The sequence below is a fragment of the Denticeps clupeoides genome, unplaced genomic scaffold (genome assembly GCF_900700375.1).
Source record: "Denticeps clupeoides unplaced genomic scaffold, fDenClu1.1, whole genome shotgun sequence".
NCBI classification, from domain to species: Eukaryota; Metazoa; Chordata; class Actinopteri; order Clupeiformes; family Denticipitidae; genus Denticeps; species Denticeps clupeoides.
The window spans coordinates 1-17,500 of NW_021629998.1; the positions used below are offsets into that span (position 1 = coordinate 1).

At 42.7% G+C, this 17,500-nt stretch overlaps 1 protein-coding gene across 1 annotated transcript in view; it reads left to right on the forward strand.

The window, feature by feature from the left end:
* The first annotated feature begins 246 nt into the window (after positions 1 to 246).
* Positions 247 to 17,500, forward strand: part of LOC114779779 (disks large homolog 2-like) — a 26,956-nt gene continuing 9,702 nt past the window's right edge. The window contains exons 1-3 of the mRNA XM_028967531.1: positions 247 to 501; positions 9,390 to 9,443; positions 14,538 to 14,588. Of these exons, the coding sequence (XP_028823364.1) occupies positions 247 to 501; positions 9,390 to 9,443; positions 14,538 to 14,588 (360 nt within the window). The remainder of the gene's footprint in view (positions 502 to 9,389; positions 9,444 to 14,537; positions 14,589 to 17,500) is intronic.

Here is a 17,500-nt window from a genome sequence, read left to right on the forward strand (position 1 = left end):
TCTCTCTCTCTCTCTCTCTCCCCCTCTCTGTCTCTCCCTCTCTCTCTCTCTCCCCTCTCTCTCTCCCTCTCTCTCTTTCTCTCTCTCGCACGCTCTCTGACTACCGGCGGCGCTGCGGCTGCTGCTGGCTCTGACTCTCAGACCCTGACGGGCTCTTCCTTGGCCCGGACGCACGACCCGCCTCGCCACATCTGCTTCTTCCCCGGACGGACGGCAGAGGGAGGACGGGGACGGGGTGGGGGGATGATGACCGCCCATCTGAACAAAACAGCAGAGCTGCTGCGCGGAGACGGGCGGCAGGGGCGGCTGAGCCCGCGCAGTGCTCCTGCAGTGGCCGTCCATGTCCACCCTGCCCCGGCAGCGCGCCAAGCTGACGACGTCTCGCTCGGAGAGCTCGTGGAGGAGCCCCGGCCGCGGCGCCGTGCTCTCGCAGCAAGGGGGGCCAGCTGCGACCTGTGGGCGGAGTGCGACTGTCAGCACGGCTGGCAGGACCCCTACCAGGTAAAGTAGGGAGCGAGTGCAGACCTGGCGTGCATGCTTCTCCTCTTCGTCTACTGAGCTGCGGGGTGGCATCTTCGGGGGACGATCCTGGCTGACGGGGTGTGACCTCAGTAAACTCTTTACACTTTTCTTTTCCTGAAACCTGAAATCCGAAAGCCAGGCTCCCTCGCGGAAAAAAAAGACATGCTTGACGTGCTCTGAAGCCATAACCTCTGTACAAAGGTCTCCACGGTACGAATGGAGAGTTGAGCACAGTAGATGGGACCTGGCCAGGCGGGCGGAGAAGTGCGGGGGATTGTGGGAAACGGGGTGAGGACAGGGGCTCAGGGGGCTGGGGAGGAGATCAGGTGCAGAGGGAGAGATGGAGGGGAGCAAACTGGTGAAAATGAGGCCAGTCCACAGCCCCGGCGCAGCACATCAGAGCCCTGCTCCGCTCAGCTGGGCCGAGCACTTGGCAGTTTACTCTCTCTCTCACACACACACACACACACACACACACACACACACTGATTGCCTCTTGCACTTTGGCATTGCACTCGTGTGTCGCTCTCCGCATTTAAACTGCACCATTATGGCCGCTTGTGTGGAAAGCGCGGGGGACAGTGCGGCTGCCACGACGCAGTTCCTTCTCAGGCATGATGTTGCACTGTTGGCCGTTTGAATACCTGCAGCTGAGCTGCGGTCTGTGCTCAACACATCCTCGTATGCACCCAAACACAGAGAAAAAGTCGGCAAAACCAGCTTCTCCTCAGCTCGTTCCTCAGCTGCGCACATCTCTGCCTGTGGTGTTGAGATTTCTTTTTTCGCCGTGTGAATGAACAGATGTAAATTATTGATTGCCAAGCTTTGCTCTAAACATAGTTTGTGTCCTGAATTATTGAGCAGAGGAAGTGGAGCAGTCGCTGAACTTTTCTTTTTACTCGTTTCAGAAAATGCTGGTGTAGAAAAGCCTGCTTAACCCCATCTGTCAAATTTGCCCACCTCAATCAATCGGGTATTAATCAGAACGTCAGTCGTTCATTGGAACGCTCCGGTCAGCCACAGCATTAATACCACCTGCCCTGCAGTGTGTATGTTCGTATTGAAACAGGTACAAATCACCTGCTTAACTGGTCGCTTCTTGTTGAAATCCTTTTATCATGATTAGAGGGTTTTCGAGGGTGCACTGGGAGTTCGTCCCTCCCATGTTGCTGCATGGCTTCATTGAAAATAATGGAAATGTGTTCACGTTCTCTATTTGGATCAGCCCTCACAACAGCCGTATGCTATATTCTCCCAGAGTGGAATTACACATGAGTGGGTGTAGTGGTCCACAACAATCTGTGGGTTGCTGGTAACAGGGTTTTCTACTGTGGCCCAGAAGGGTCAACACAAATGCAAAAAACATTTTTGAAAATATTGGATATATGAACGCAGTGTCCATTATCCCTTACATAATCACTTCACATCGCTCATTAATGAATGGTCACTTACTTACAGTAATGAGCCTCATTTCCGGTGTGCGTAACTTCTTTTTTAGTATTTCATTCGTGTTGCGGCATTTGCATTTATGTTGACCCATCTGGCCCATCGTAGTTATCCTATTACTCCATGCTACAGCTTTAACTTTCTGTGGCTCTTCTGTGGGATCAGACTAGATGGCTCTAGCTCTGGACGTCCAATTCCAGAGCACAACATACTTGGAACACCCCACAAGACCTGTTACACATCTAGCACATCTAGCATCAAATTCTAATCATAATATATTATATATATGATAATTATATAATATATTTTAACCCCAATTTTCAACCAGGTAACAGTGTTATTCAGTGCATTTAATGTTTTGGCCAGACAGACTGGTATTAAATCCTTTTATCTGATCAGATTTAGCAGATATGTGCTGTTCACATTAGGCAAGCAGCAGTTCCATGCTCAGCGGCTGACAGTGGGGAGACTCCCACTAATGAAATATGGGTTGTAATATTGTCTCCAGGATTGCCAGCATGGTGTATAATTCCCACAGCCAGACTGATTCCTATTCATAACAGACAGAGAGTTGTAATTAAATAGTGCACTGCGGTTCGTAACACATAATTAACCTCTGTGAAGAATGGGCCTCCCTGTTGAATCAGACACACAGCGTCTGTCTTGTCAGTGGCACAGATTCACCAAAGGAGAGTTAGAGGGCCTGGGCACGTGTTGATCATTCTTTATTTCTGTAACTATATTGATAAGAAAATGATTGAAGTAACATTTTGAGAAGCCATGTCTACTCATTAACTTGCCAGAAATTATGCAATTCTCCTATTTTATATTTGTTCTAATAAAGAGTGACATTCTAATTACAACTTCGGTCTCTAGTGGTAGCAGCAAGATTTGTTCTAATAGGGTTCACTCTTATAGAGCGTTGGCTGGCAGCACAAGCCATTTTTCTGCTCATCACGTAATGAATTGGTTTGGAATCATTCTTCTTGCTTCTCTATTGGTTGGGCATGGGAATAATGACATGGTGGTTGCAGGTATGGCATTAACCATCAACACGTTTTTAAATCTTTTAACGGTTTTCTTAAATCGTTTTATCCAAATGTGCAGAGAAATTGCATTGAGCTTATATGGTTGCTCATATTCTTTTTGTCTATAAGGTATGTTTGTTTAAGTTGAAAAATTTAAATGTAAGCATGTGAGAGAGTGAAATACAGCATAAAATTGGGGATCTTCAGGCAACATTATTTAATGTTTTTTTAGGAACTAGGTAGGCTCTGAACCAATTGACTGATTTCATCAATTTTATATATTTCACTCAAAACGTCCCTCTGATCCTCACCTGTTGGGAGACCTGTAGGATCAAATGCCTCCCAGCGTATCTGTATCAGTACTTAAAGGAGCAACTAAAGAGGCTCTCACAGAAACTTTATTCCAGCCATCTTATAGTACCGAGCGATTTAGTCATGAAAGTGAACGTGAAAGTGAAGTGATTGTCACACGTGATACACAGCAGCACAGCACACAGTGCACACAGTGAAATTTGTCCTCTACTCACTCAGGGTGATGGGTTAAATGCAGTGGGCAGCCATGACAGGCACCCGGGGAGCAGTGTGTGGGGACGGTGCTTTGCTCAGTGGCACCTCAGTGGCACCTTGGCAGATCGGGATTCGAACCAGCAACCTTCTGATTACGGGGCCGCTTCCTTAACCACTAGGCCACCACTGCCCCGAAAAGGCATTTGAGCTTGTCCACAGGAATTTCTGACCCAAATTGATCCGCGCGGCCAAGCCTGAAGGGTTTTGACAGCTTCTTCCCTCAGAATGTTTCCTCCTGGGTTAAATGAGGGTGTTATGTTCTAACCGGTGTCGGCCCACCGCTCCTCTCACCATCACTGATTTAGCTGCCGGCTTAGTCTGATGAAACTGCTGTGTTTGAAAATTGACTTTTTAAATTTTTTTATGGGTTTTCATGTCTCCGTGCTGCCAAAAGAGCACAACCAGCCCATCTATCCCATTCTTCTTAATTTCTTAACATATAATATAAAGAATCTACAATGAATTGTACTTAGAAGGAGGGTGCATCCAATGTGTGTTGAGATACATAAGTATGATGTAATTCTGAGACCATACATCTATATATAGATCAATTTGGTTAAATAAATAACTCCACAAAGCTACATTCTGGAGTCCTGCTCAATGAAATTGGGCTACTGAAGGCGGTAGATCACTTTCTTATTTCTCCATGCCGCCTCACTAAGGGTTCTGTTTTTACATCAACAAAAAGGGTAGTTTCTTATCATCAAGACAACTACAGACAACCAGCAAGCAGTTCTTTCCTTTTTTATATATTCATGTACATCTTGAGGATGCCTAGCAAACGAGTTCTAAAGTAGTGCCAGTGTGAATGTTGAGGTTAGCTGTACTACCGTTGTACTTAAATACTGTACCTACTGCTAGGTTTTATTTAGTGTGCAGTTCTAAATGTAAAATCTAATTATATGTAATAATAACAAGAGACACAGACTCATAATTTTGTTAAGGTCTTTGATACATTTAGATCAATCCAGGGATCTGTGTAACAAAGCACTCACATCTTTGCAATGAAAGTCTGTTTATGGTTAATTTTGGTTATTGATCATACATACTTTTAAACACAGAATCTCAGGAATATATTCTGATATTTCTTCAGACTGAGTACACTTGGGCTGGGTACATTTTGGTGGTCAGAGGTCAATGGTAAGGTAACATTCTGTGTATTGTGAACAAGCCATGCACCTCAAAAAAATGCACCTCTGCTGTGAACTGGAGCCCCACCCTGGGTGCGTCCCCACCCTGTGCCCAGTGCCCCTGAGTAAGACTAATCAGATATGGAAAGTGAGTGAGTGGTCAAGGTTGAACATTTTAAACAATCTCAAATCGGTGACTACCAACTTGATTTTGATGTCATGAGAACAGAAGACTGGGTAAAAATAATATAGTTTTTGATTCTCAATTTATTATGTATAAGAATTTATCTTAATTAATAGATTTGCAAAAAGAGTAATCTCTTCCTAGAATAGGAATGTAAGGAGCCAATAGTGAGTTGAAATAAGTCACATTAAAGCTGGGTTTACTGACTTCACTGTAACTAATCCAATTTGCGGGTGCACTTCCTCTGTTTTCCTGTGATGAGAGATGACCACACTGGCTCACACTGGCTCACTTTTTTTAATTGTGTGTTTTGTGGGAGGCAGAGGGTGGACAAATGGACTGGGTCACCAGCCTGCTTGATGGTGAAGATGCACACAAGGAAAGCTGGCCCTAGACAACCGGAAAGGCACTAAATATTTCAAATTAAGATGAAAGATGCGCTGTAACGTATTTATTATTACAAATATTTATTCACTTTTTAGTGTGGTTTGCTTCTGAAGCCATGTTAGAAGACTTGTTTTATTTCAGTAAGTGAATAATGGTATGTCCGATTGGCAGCTGACATGCTTGGGCACATTTAGTCTTTTTTTTGCTTCTACTGCTACCATTATTTCTGTGCTTAAATGATTTCTAATTCATAGTCCAAAAAAAAAACAAATTCTACTGCACAGATGTCAACTGAACAGACTAATTCAGTCATCTGAGACCATTTAGACCATCAAGATCTTCTGCTAGTACATAAGCATGAAGATGTTAATATGCATCATAGCATAGAAAGGTGAGAGCTTAAAGAACATTTAATGAAAAATAGACTTGACATGCCACTCATCCCAAGTCAGAGGCTCGGCTCCATTCTGTACCAGCCTTCAAAGTGTGTAAAAGGTGTGTGTTGTGTGTGAATTCTGGCTAAATGCCATTACCTTTACATTTACATGTACAGCATTTATCAGACGCCCTTATCCAGAGCGACTTACAATCAGTAGTTACAGGGACAGTCACCCCTGGACACTCGCCTATGAACCAGAAGACCCAGGTTCAAACCCCACTTACTACCATTGTGTCCCTGAGCAAGACACTTAACCCTAAGTTGCTGGGTTAAGTGTCTTGCTCAGGGACACAATGGTAGTAAGTGGGGTTTGAACCTGGGTCTTCTGGTTCATAGGCGAGTGTGTTACCCACTAGGCTAATAACACCCTATTAACTTAGGCTGCAGTGAACCACCATGCTTGGTTCATAATCGTAATTTATTTTATTGTGCAATTGCGGCTTTGCCAGGACATGAACAGGTCTTATATGACTTACAAATGGGTGACAAAGCAAAAAAAAATTACTGGGTGATGAGTGTGAAAATAATTTTACTAATACGTGCATGATTTTATTTTCATGATTGTTGTCATGTCAAATTACGTAGAGATAGGAATTCCTGCCCTATTTTGGTGAGGTAACTGGCTGTACAACAAGCTGCATCCTTCCCATCCTTGCTTTCATCTGGGGCATGTTGTATTGCCATAATCAAGTAACATGTTGTAGACACATTTTAGACTGGGGCAGGCCATCTGTACAATAAATTCTCGGCTTTTGTACATTTATATTACGAGAGAAGCCCTTTGTGTTGTTTTTGGATCCTTGTGATTGGTGAATGATGTACATTTATCCCAGGACTGCCTCTCATTTCAACTTGCTCTGTTAACTCAAATGAGGTGTCAGTCATTTAAACTGACCAATGCCATGCACAGTGGTCTATTTACATAATGGCGCTTACCAGCGCAGAACATACACAAGATTGGTTCTATTGATTTTAATTGCACTGGGGTTTTTTTATATTGCATTATGAAAATCTTCTCCAGTTTTATCTATTGCAATCCAGTTCAATTCTAAAATGATGTAATTATATTAGTATTATTGCTCTAGTTATATCATTTTTATAGCTGTGTTAAATGTATTAAATAATAACATGAAATTATGAAATATACATTATTTAATAATGTATTGTATAATTATTATATTATATTCCACAAAACAACTGTAATAGAGGGAGTGAATAACTATTGTGACATGTAAAGTAAAACATTATAGTTTGAGTTCTAATAAATTTAAAATGGCACAGTTTGGATGTTTGATTACATATTTCTCTTCTACTATCTGTTTACTTTTTTAGTTTCTGATAATCAGACTTCCATAGTAGGACATTTTGTGACATGCTAGATTTTGTTACTGTTCGTTTCTGATGGTGGCCTGAGAGATTGGTTTTGAACCTGCCTTGCTTCATGTTGCTACATGGCCTTCATGCAGCTTTTTGTTTGTCACTTGTAAAATAAACCATACACGTCCTCACTCTGAACCATGACACAAGCGGGTAGACCGATACTACGTAGACAGATAGCTAGATAGGTGTGTTTTAAAAAGTGTCTAACACTGATTACATACAAGACTGTATAGACAAAACCGTAAATCAGCAGCTATGTTGCACGTCAGGATATTTGCACGCGTGTTGAAACAATGTGAGCTTTGTAAACATCTTGGCAGAGCTGTAAAAATCTGGCTCTGTTGCCATGTCCCAACAAAAGACTTGGTGTCTCTACCAAAAATACTATAACCGATAGTGAAACAATTCTTCAAATGTTATCATTTTCACTGTTCTTTTTTTCCCGAATGAATGAATTCCAAGATGGAGGCCACGTCTCTGCGGTCACTCTCTGGTCTGTGAGTAACCGGGCATCTGTAACACCCATGTCGACGTCTGTGTATGCCACTCTAATGAACTCTTCAAAATGGCTGGTGTCAGTATGCGCACGTTGCACGATGGCACATGATGAATTTCTCTCGCTTCCTGCCACTCGGCGTGCCACCGCAGTGCTGGCCCCCCGTTGCTCACGAGGGCCGAGATCCATTAATGCGATTAGCAGAAGTGCAGCGTAAGCAGAAAGCATATCAATCGCTGGCATCGATCAGCACCCCAACAGCAGAGTGTCCAAGAATGCTAATTCCCTCACCTGTGTGTGTGTGTGTGTGTGTGTGTTTGCACTACTTGATGCTTAAAAGGCGATTCAAAGTCAGTCATCTGCGCTGAACACTCACCCTCTGCTAGAGGTGGAAGAGCTGTGCGGAATGATATCTTCCATAATTCCCGGGGTCACGGCCAGCGCTGGCACAGGCATCGGGTCTTGGAGTTGAGCTGGTTTTGATGAAATCTGACACAGCGGGTCAACTGGAGGCCAGAAATGATCCATCCCTACAATCCTACAGAATTTACAGACAGAAACGGGTGTTGGAGAGGACATTTTGTGTAAAAATTTACTTCCTCATTCGTGTGCCCAGTTTTCCTTTTCTCCTCTGTTTCTCTTCATGTTCTTATCTCATCATTGCCCTTGTGGACATCACAAGATGATCTGTCACCTTTGGACACACACACACACTAGCAAACCAAACATTCATAAAGGTTATCAGGGCTATAATTCCAGCAGTCTGTTTGGACATTAACAAATACTTCCCCAAGCACCACAAAATATCCCCGTCTCTGGGCTGTTGGCGGCCTGTAGTCGACTTTGGCGTGAGTTTTGACAGCATTTCTGTCAGTAGTTGGGCTTTTTGAAGAAGATTGTGACTTCAACTCGATGTGAAGCTGTCACACTGTCACCCAGGACGGCAAACCCATCTCTTCGGGCCCTTACGTGAGCGCAATGAGAAGTGTTTTATTAACAAGTTTCCCTCATGGCCTACAGAACATGAAGCCTCGCAGCGCCACCCATTATCAAAAAACTCAGTGTTGTGCAGTAATCAGTTGTGTTGTTGAGGGTTTAATGCTGCAGATTGGCAGGGCAGGGCTAGTTGCCCCAGATCTGTGGGAACCCGCAGAGGGGCACAGCGGCGGGCAGCATCTGCACTGCACTGCTATGCAGGATCGGTGCGTGTTGCCGTGACCCATCCACCTTATCTTCAAAACCAGCTAAACACAGAGTGTAAGACACTAAGAATTTATAACATAATAGATTAGAAAAACTGCTTCTCACACTAGGTAGGTGTGTTTAATTTGTAAGTGGAAGTGTGCATCACATTTTGTGAGAATATGTTTCTGCATAATTCATATTGTGAGGTTTTATTGTCTCTACTGCCAACTGTTCAGACAGGATCCTGTGTGTGTCAGTGTCCTACTGTGTGTTAAGATTGTTGTAGAGTGGTGTGTGAGCTCACTCCGCATTACCGCTCTTACCGGGTCGAGTACGACTTCACTTGCCCCATCACGCTCACACTCCTCACCTCCCCCAACTCTCACACTCTCTATGGGGTCATAAATAATCAAACCCGCTTTCCTCTTTACCTGACTGTTTTGTTTTCTGCAGAATCTGAATATGTTGTTGTGTTTGTGTGTTTAATGTACGTGCTTGTGTAAGTGCACCCAACGTGGCCTGTCACAGCAGCACACAGGCTGAGCTCAGCTTCCATTAATAGAAAGTAGGACAGTGGTGACTGTGCATCTCCGACTAACTCTCAACATTATCTCTCTCCTCACAGGCAAGCCCCGCCCCGATTATAGTCAACACCGACACGCTGGAGTCCGTACCCTACGTGAGTTTATTTTTTCTTAAATATTCATACATTTATTATCTTAACATGCACAGTCCTTTGTCCTTCTTTCTTTGTGAAATGTTGGTGTATTTGAAAGATTGCAGTCTATTGAAACAAAGATTCTTATCCATCTATGCCTACTATATCTATATCAATATGTCTACACTTATATACAGTAAGATTTATCGCACCCAGTTCAAGCAAATATTCAGCAAGTCCGTAATGTCACATGATTCGGAGTAATACATTCAAAACACAAAATAATTTGGTAGCTGCTCATTAAGGATACTTTTTTTGATTCAGCATTGTGTGATTATTCCTTAAATATTGTTTAAAAAATGCCAGCTCTATTGTCACTGGCCCAGAAAACAAAATTGCGCATGTAGCATCACTGAATAATTCAGCAGCGTTGGTCTGATCATGAGCAGAGGCATTCAGGAGGAGGGGTCTAATCACACAGCCTTTCATGTGAAGAGGACCCTGCCTACGGCGCTACACCTACACTATATCTCTCTGAAATCAGCTTATTGGGGTTATTTATTTATATTAACCAGAGCAATTTTCAGTTTGCATTTTGTACAGAATAACTGTTTTAAATTGTGCTCAGGGCAGCGTCTCGCTTTCACAGCAGACACCAGGCACCTGTCTGGTCTAGCACGTTTTGACTGGGTCTGGCCGGGAAAGAGCAGGGTGGGTCGGTGCCGCCCTGGTGATGTAATCACACAAGTCATTTTACTTAATATATTGAATTCCAGACAGGCTCTCTAATATGTTCTCATGACTCAACATTTCAAGTAACTTCAACTTTGTTATACCCAAAATGTCCAGCCAATTATCATATAATACTACTACTAATAATAACTATTTGCTGCTGCTGTTGTTATTATTGTCATTATAAAAATATAATGACCTGTTTATTTCCTCAAAATAAAACATGATATTTTTTATTATTAAATTGGTACCATGTCTGCTACCAAACCAGATCACCAGCTGTCATTAATATTGGCAAACTAGTGAATGTGACATATCCATATCCAGTGCACAATGTCTTAAGTAATATCTTGAAAATAGGACTCCATGACTCTATTGGTTGTTGAAATGCCATATCAGGTATGTGTTGAGTACATTGTTGTTCACTTTCATGCTTGATAAAACCTGATGAAACTCATACATAAACTCTCATACATCGGGTGACAGGAATATTCGGTCCTGAGAGGTGGAGGAGACCCAGCATGGGGGAAAAAAAACTTGTGGTCCACAAGACTCTTATCATAAAACACAATCAGATCAGAATCTAAAAAGACTTTTTTTTTTTTTTTTTGCTCATGATGCCACTTAACAGGAAATAGGATGCTGATGACTCATGCTGCTCTCTGTTTTAGAGAGCAGCCTTTTAAAGCCTGGCTGCTGTTACTGGGTACCTGCACCCCCAGGGTTCGCATTGCATTTTCACACAATCATTTTAATCCTTTATGGCAAGCATACACAAACAAGGGCACATGTGGAGTTCAAATAAAAGCAGTATGCTTAGGTTCATTGTTTTCCATCCCATGCTGCCCTGTCTGACATCATACATTAGTATATTACGGAAAGATTAACTTAACCTTATCCTTTTAGCCAGAGAGACTACCCAGAGTGCAGAGGCTATGCCAGCGCTCTTATTTATTTAAATAATGATTCAATTAGTTTGACTTCATTCTGTACCACAGTTCATACAGGAAAGAGGAAAATGAATGAGAATGGACTCATTAATCATTTTGATTAGTTTATAAATATTTATCATGTTAAATGAATTAATACAATTTATGCAGCTGTGTTTTGTTTACTTCATGTAGGGGGTCTGATCTATTACACGGATCCTAGTCAGACACATGAACTTTTACACATGACATAGAACTGTTGTCTATTCCATTTGTACAACAGCATGTGAAATTGACTGTCAATCAGTGTTGTTTCCTAAGTGGACAGTTTGATTTCGGTGGGACTTTACTGTTGGCATGAGACAGGACTGATGGTAGCACTCACCTTTTTTTTCTAGTAGTAAAAAATAGTAGTAGAAATATCACTAATGTGTGTGTGTCCTGTCTCATAATCAGAGCTTTCAAGCTTGTTCTTAATAGTCCCTTCCTGTTTGAATTTGATTCTGCTGCTATAATAGAGACTTCCTCTATTATAGCAGTATCAGATATCAAATGGCCCAATTTCAGCAACATAATCATCCTGTTGTATTTCCCATATTTTCCACTGATTAGGGTACACTTATGTTACAATGTCTCATTCTTTCAAATACAGTTATTGTCATAATTATTAGCCCCCTTGATGAAATCACACATCTCCATAAAGTTTGCTGGGCTGAATTGTGTGACAAGACTAAACTTTAGGTACTTTAGGTACAGGGATGTTGCTTTTGTTTGGAGAAGGAGAAGGCCATCAACCCTAAAAACACGGTTCCCACTGTTAAACATGGTGGTGGGGCTGTTTTTCTGGTTCAGGCACTGGGAACCTTGTTCGTGTTCATGGCGTCATGAAAGCAGAATAATTTAAAGAAATCTGTTGCAAGTCTCACTTTCGGCCCCTGCTGGGTCTTTCAACAAGATAATGACCCAAAGCATACCTGTCATGGCTGTCACCAATCGCCACTCCAGGAACCCACAAGGAAGACGGCAAAAACTATAAAATGACAGTTATACAAACACTAGCTGCAAACTCATACGCCGATTAATTTCCCATGTGCTGTGAGCAATTTCATGACTGACAGAACCTCAAGCCGACCGCCTTTGACCCCGACCTTGCTTTTGGATATTTGACCCTGATTATCTTTGACCCCTACGCTTCCAGCGACGTTGCCTTTGCCTGCCCCACGGACAATCCTCGCTCTCCCGGTATGATCCGTTTCGATCTGACTATTGTCCAGCTTCTGGCCCTCCAACCCTCCTGCTCCGCGGTGACCCTCGGCATCATGCACCACCATTACGCCGGCCCGATGGACCATGAGTTCCCCACAGACAGTTCCGGGCCTGCGATTGCACCCCAGGTCCTGCCTCCTGATAATACCTCCAGGTTGGTCGCAAACCTGGAGTAATTGGAGTGGCCCTCACCAAGCCCAGATCTCAATCCCATTGAGAATCTGTGGTGGCAGCTTAAGGTCAATGACCACGCAGTGTGGATGAGTTGGAACGATTTGCCATGGAAGAGTGGCTTCGTAAAACCTCAAGAGACATGTGCCAACCTAGTGATGAACAATAGGGAGAGGCTGCTGTCAGTGGAAAGACAGAGAGGCCACACTATTGACCATTAAATGTCAGGTGGGCTAATAATTTTGGCTGTGTAATTTTTCAGTTTTCAGTTTATAAATCAGCTCATCAATAAAATATATACTGATCAATCTCTGTGGAGAAGTGGTCTTCGTTGTTTTGCAAGCAGGAAAAGTATGAACAGTTTTGGTTATGTTAATTTCCATGTAAATATTAAGGGTTTTATGTGATTTCATAAGGGGGGCTTACCCAAGAGTGTTGATCATGAGTTTCCAACATTTTAGCCAATTAGCTAATTCCTTGCAGCCTCACCACTGGGCCTGGATTAGAAAAGCAGATTTGGTCTAAAATGCTAATGTCACCCACACTGTCATATCTAGGGCGCACCTTCAGGGAAATGGAGAGGCCACATTCCCACTGACCTTCAAAGCACCTCCAACCTCCATCCCCCACACTGTAAAACTTGCCTCTTTCCCGTTTACCATGTCTGATGCTGCTAATGAGCTGCGAAACTCAACTCTATTTTTAGTCATATGCATTCATTCATTAATTACCATAATCTATCTGATTGTGTTTGTGGCAACATTCAGCATCTTTAAAGCATTATAGTGGTGATAGCGTGGTGGGCGCCTGTGGTGGGTGCGCAGGGTATGCGTGATTGGGCCGTGGCACACTCTGAAGAGCTCTCGCCCCCGGATCCTGATGAAGCTTCCGAGATGTGGCCCTGCTTCATCTGCACTGATTAATTTATGCCTCCGAACAATCACGTCATCAAGAGAGCCGATGCATAAAAAAAAAAAAACAATATGGAGACAGCAATGTCATTCTCAAGATGGCTGCCAGCCCCGCCCACATGACATGTTTCCACAGTAAGCGATAGCCACATCCCCACAGGGCCACTGTGCATATGCCGCATTTCTGTTCAGGTGGCATCTCAGAAAGACTGAGTTTTATGTTTGTTCTAGTTAGTTCATTAATTCTGTTAGTCTTGCACATTAGAGATGCTGTTAATGCTGTTAGAGATTGCACATTCATGCGGGACATTCATTTTTCAGTTTATCTAAAGACAGCGAAATCGCCAGTGAGTGCAACCATTTTGAGTTTTAAATTTCAAAAATGATTTGGAAAAAAAAAAAATCATCAGCCAGTTTTTTGCCCAGTTTTATGGATTTATTTAATTGTCATTTTTCATGTGTGATTATTCCCATTTTTACTCGTTTGTATAGCTCTGTTTATCTTAGAACTTGGGTTAGAACTGGTGTGAACATGAAGACCAACGTCTCTCCTTTAGCTTGACTTTAAAAGTGAATTAATGGGGTGCGTGGGCGATTGTTTAATCCAGAATGATGAGGGGGCGCTGTAATGAAAATCATTAGTGACCCTTGTTTAAAGTTTCAGCTCAATCTGATGAGTGGTGGTTTTCAGTATTCCGCAGCAGGATGCGGTGTTAATGTCATTTCTGCTGCCAGGGGTGGGATGTGTGGAGGGTTTGTAGGAGAGGAATGGCATAAATTAGCGCTGCTGGCAGAGCAGGTAAATAGACATCGATTTCCGTGTCCCAGAGTGCCACGGAGCCCAAGTTGAGGCAATTAAATCTGAGACACTGCTACGCCCCGATATTAACTTGTTTGTTTTTTTGTCAGAAAAGCCGTCCTATGGTACATCTGAAAAGAGAGTCATGGCCTGTAATCAATGATCTTTCATAATTCTTTAAAAGTATCAGGAAAGTTTCCAACTGGAAATAAAAAAATAAAGGTCCAAGGTTAATCATTTTAAATAAAAATGCTATTCTTATACATTTTTTCATGTTCCAAAATGTTTTTTTTTTTATCTGTTTCAGGTGAATGGGACAGAGATAGAATATGAATTTGAGGAAATAACGCTAGAACGGGTAAGTTTCATATTGTTACAGTTTCAGCACAGTTAAAGCTACACACCTGCCTTATACAAATGTTTTTAATTTTTCTTTATGGTTTGGTGGTTTCGTGGATTTTTATTTTTTTTAACATTCTTTTCAACAGAATGCATCTTACATTTCTTAGGATCCTAAACTGTGAATGGCCATTATGGACATTAGGAACTGAAGTGTAACATTTAGCAAGTAATAAGAGTCCATTAGTTACAGTCACGTAAGCATGGAAACTGGATGAGACATTTTATTATCAGTTGTTTAGGTATGCTGTAATCCAGTTTTGATGGTCCAGGTCCAGGCTCTCCTGTATTCAGCATGCTGGTGTGCTCTTTCACGTTGTCTGAGTTGAAAAATTATGTTTTCTTTATTTTTAAATTAAGAAATGTCAGATGCCAGCAAGAGAGCATTGATGACTTCAGTTTTTTTCAGATCAACTTATTCGTTGTACATCCCCATCTCAAGCTGTCCTTCGTACGTCCCCTCAAAAATATATACAATATATTTATAAAAGCTCCAGGTTCGTGCAGCTGACGGGGGGAATGGGAGAAGTGTTTACTCCACCTTATCACACCATCCGCCACCGCTTCCCCGCCCACATCACCACAGTGATGAGGCCTTATTGACACAGAGCGGCATGCGACAGGTTCAATTCTGCGCGAGGCAAGGTTGAGCTGTGCATGCTGCTGCGAGGGGCGCTCACAACGCATAAGACCTCTCAGCATCTCCACTTGCATCTTACATCCAGAAAGTACCCTAGTATAAGCTGTGAGTTTTATAGGGAATTTCTTACTATTGGTCCATGGCTTCTTGCTTTGGATGTCAGCAATTTTCATTATGTACAGGCAGCACAGAAAAAGGTTTCCTCTGGGATCTGAAGGTGTGGGTTGAAATGAATGTTACATTTACATTCATGGCATTTAGCTGACACCCTTATTCATAATTACAGGGACAGTCCCCCTAGAGACACTCAGGGTTTCGTGTCTTGCTCGATGGACACAATGGTAGTAAGTGAGGTTTGAAACTGTGACTTTGTTATGGTTCATAGACGAGTGTGTTAAACACTAGGCCACTACCATCCTTTTTAAGCAAAAATGTTAACTGAGCGTCTTTGGAACTAGATGTGCACAAACAAGAAGGTTCTTGCCCCATGAGCCTCTGGGCTCTTGTGGCCACCACTGTGCTCTATGTCAGATTTTTTTCCCCTGTTGAATTTTCTGCTTTTGAGTCCACCAGTCCACCTCAGCTCTGGTTTTCCTTCCGGTGTCTCATGACATGTTTATTTTTTGAAAGTGAAAGTGAAGTGATTGTCATCACAATACACTGCAGCACAGCACAGCACATGGTGCACACTACGAAATGTGATTGCTTTTAATCATCACCCTTAGTGAGCAGTGGGCAGCCATGACAGGCGCCCGGGGAGCAGTGTGTGGGGATGGTGCTTTGCTCAGTGGCACCTCAGTGGCACAACGGGATTCAAACCAGCAACCTTCTGATTACGGGCTCGCTTCCTTAACCGCCAGGCCACCACTGCCCCATGTATTGTCGATGTATCTTTCGATTTTGATCCACATACCATCATTGGTGTAGTTTAATTTTCCTTAAACTCTACAGTGTGCTCCCCCTTGTTCGCTTCATGTGTTAAAATATTGCAGAATGTGCCCTACGTACATCATTTAGCACAATTCAAATGGAGAGCTGCAATGCCCGTTTTTTTTTTTTGTTTGGTTTTTTGAGCTGTTAGTCCTTCCTGCAGGGATTTCATTTCCATATTTCCTTATCCAGCATTTAAGTTTCAACTGGACTGGAGGACTCACTGCAGACTCTTCACCCCTCATTAAAGACAAGTGATCCCAGAGGAAAGGCCCCAGCACTTGTGATGTTTTCAGAGTTTGCATGCTTTAATTGGGAGACTGAATTTGCATGAGAAAAGTCGCAGACGTGCACTTGAGGCTAAGTGTCGATAAGAGGCTTAGCAGGGCTGCAGATGACAATTCTGACAGCTGAGACTGGCTCCGTGACTGGAGATGAAGCACTGACAATAGCGAAGGTCAAGGCAAGCGAAGGGAGTGGAGATTTGTCCTAAATCTGAAGGCCCACAGAGAGACTGCAGCAGCTCCGTCACTGTCCCTGAACACCTCATTTCCACACACCCCGCACACAGCCACCCTCCAAGTCCCCATCATCCACGTCACCGATCCTCACAGAGAGACCTCTGCTGGCCCAAGAGAGCAGAGCCAGAGAGCAAGCCTCCTGTGATTCCTCCTTCCATCAGTTTCCTGCCACATGAGTTATTATTGGTTGCGTCCTGCATCCCTCTCTAATGCATTTATTGACCAGGGGACCAGCTCAGTAATTATGAAGACCTACCTTTACTAATAATTAAAGCTTTGGACCAGAGTGTTCCACTGCAGTTAAAAAAGGCCCATCCTAAAATGTGTTTACATGGTTACGTAGTTGTAAATTCGTGACAGTCAGTCATCGTTTGTGTGGGGAACTAATGCAGAGGCCAACGCTGAATGGCTCTTATATGACACAGTGCTAATGGAGAGGCAGCACTGTGACTCTTATACAACTCACTTCTAAAGGACGTTTCTTAAATGAAAAAAAGTTTATTCAACTGTAAAAGATTTAGATGTTATCACAAGCTTATCATGGCTGCCATGATCTTTTTTCACTAAGAGAGGTCACACCCCTGCTTGATTTCTCCATGATTCTCCATGATCTTGTAGTGATAATGTCACCTTAGAGACTAATTACGATATATGTTATATTATATATCTGATGAGCTCATAAAAAATATTTAAGCAATTAAACATTGGTCATGGTTTGTCCAAAACTCTAAGAATGTTCTTTTATACAAAAGTCCATGGAGTATACTGTGAAATTTTTAT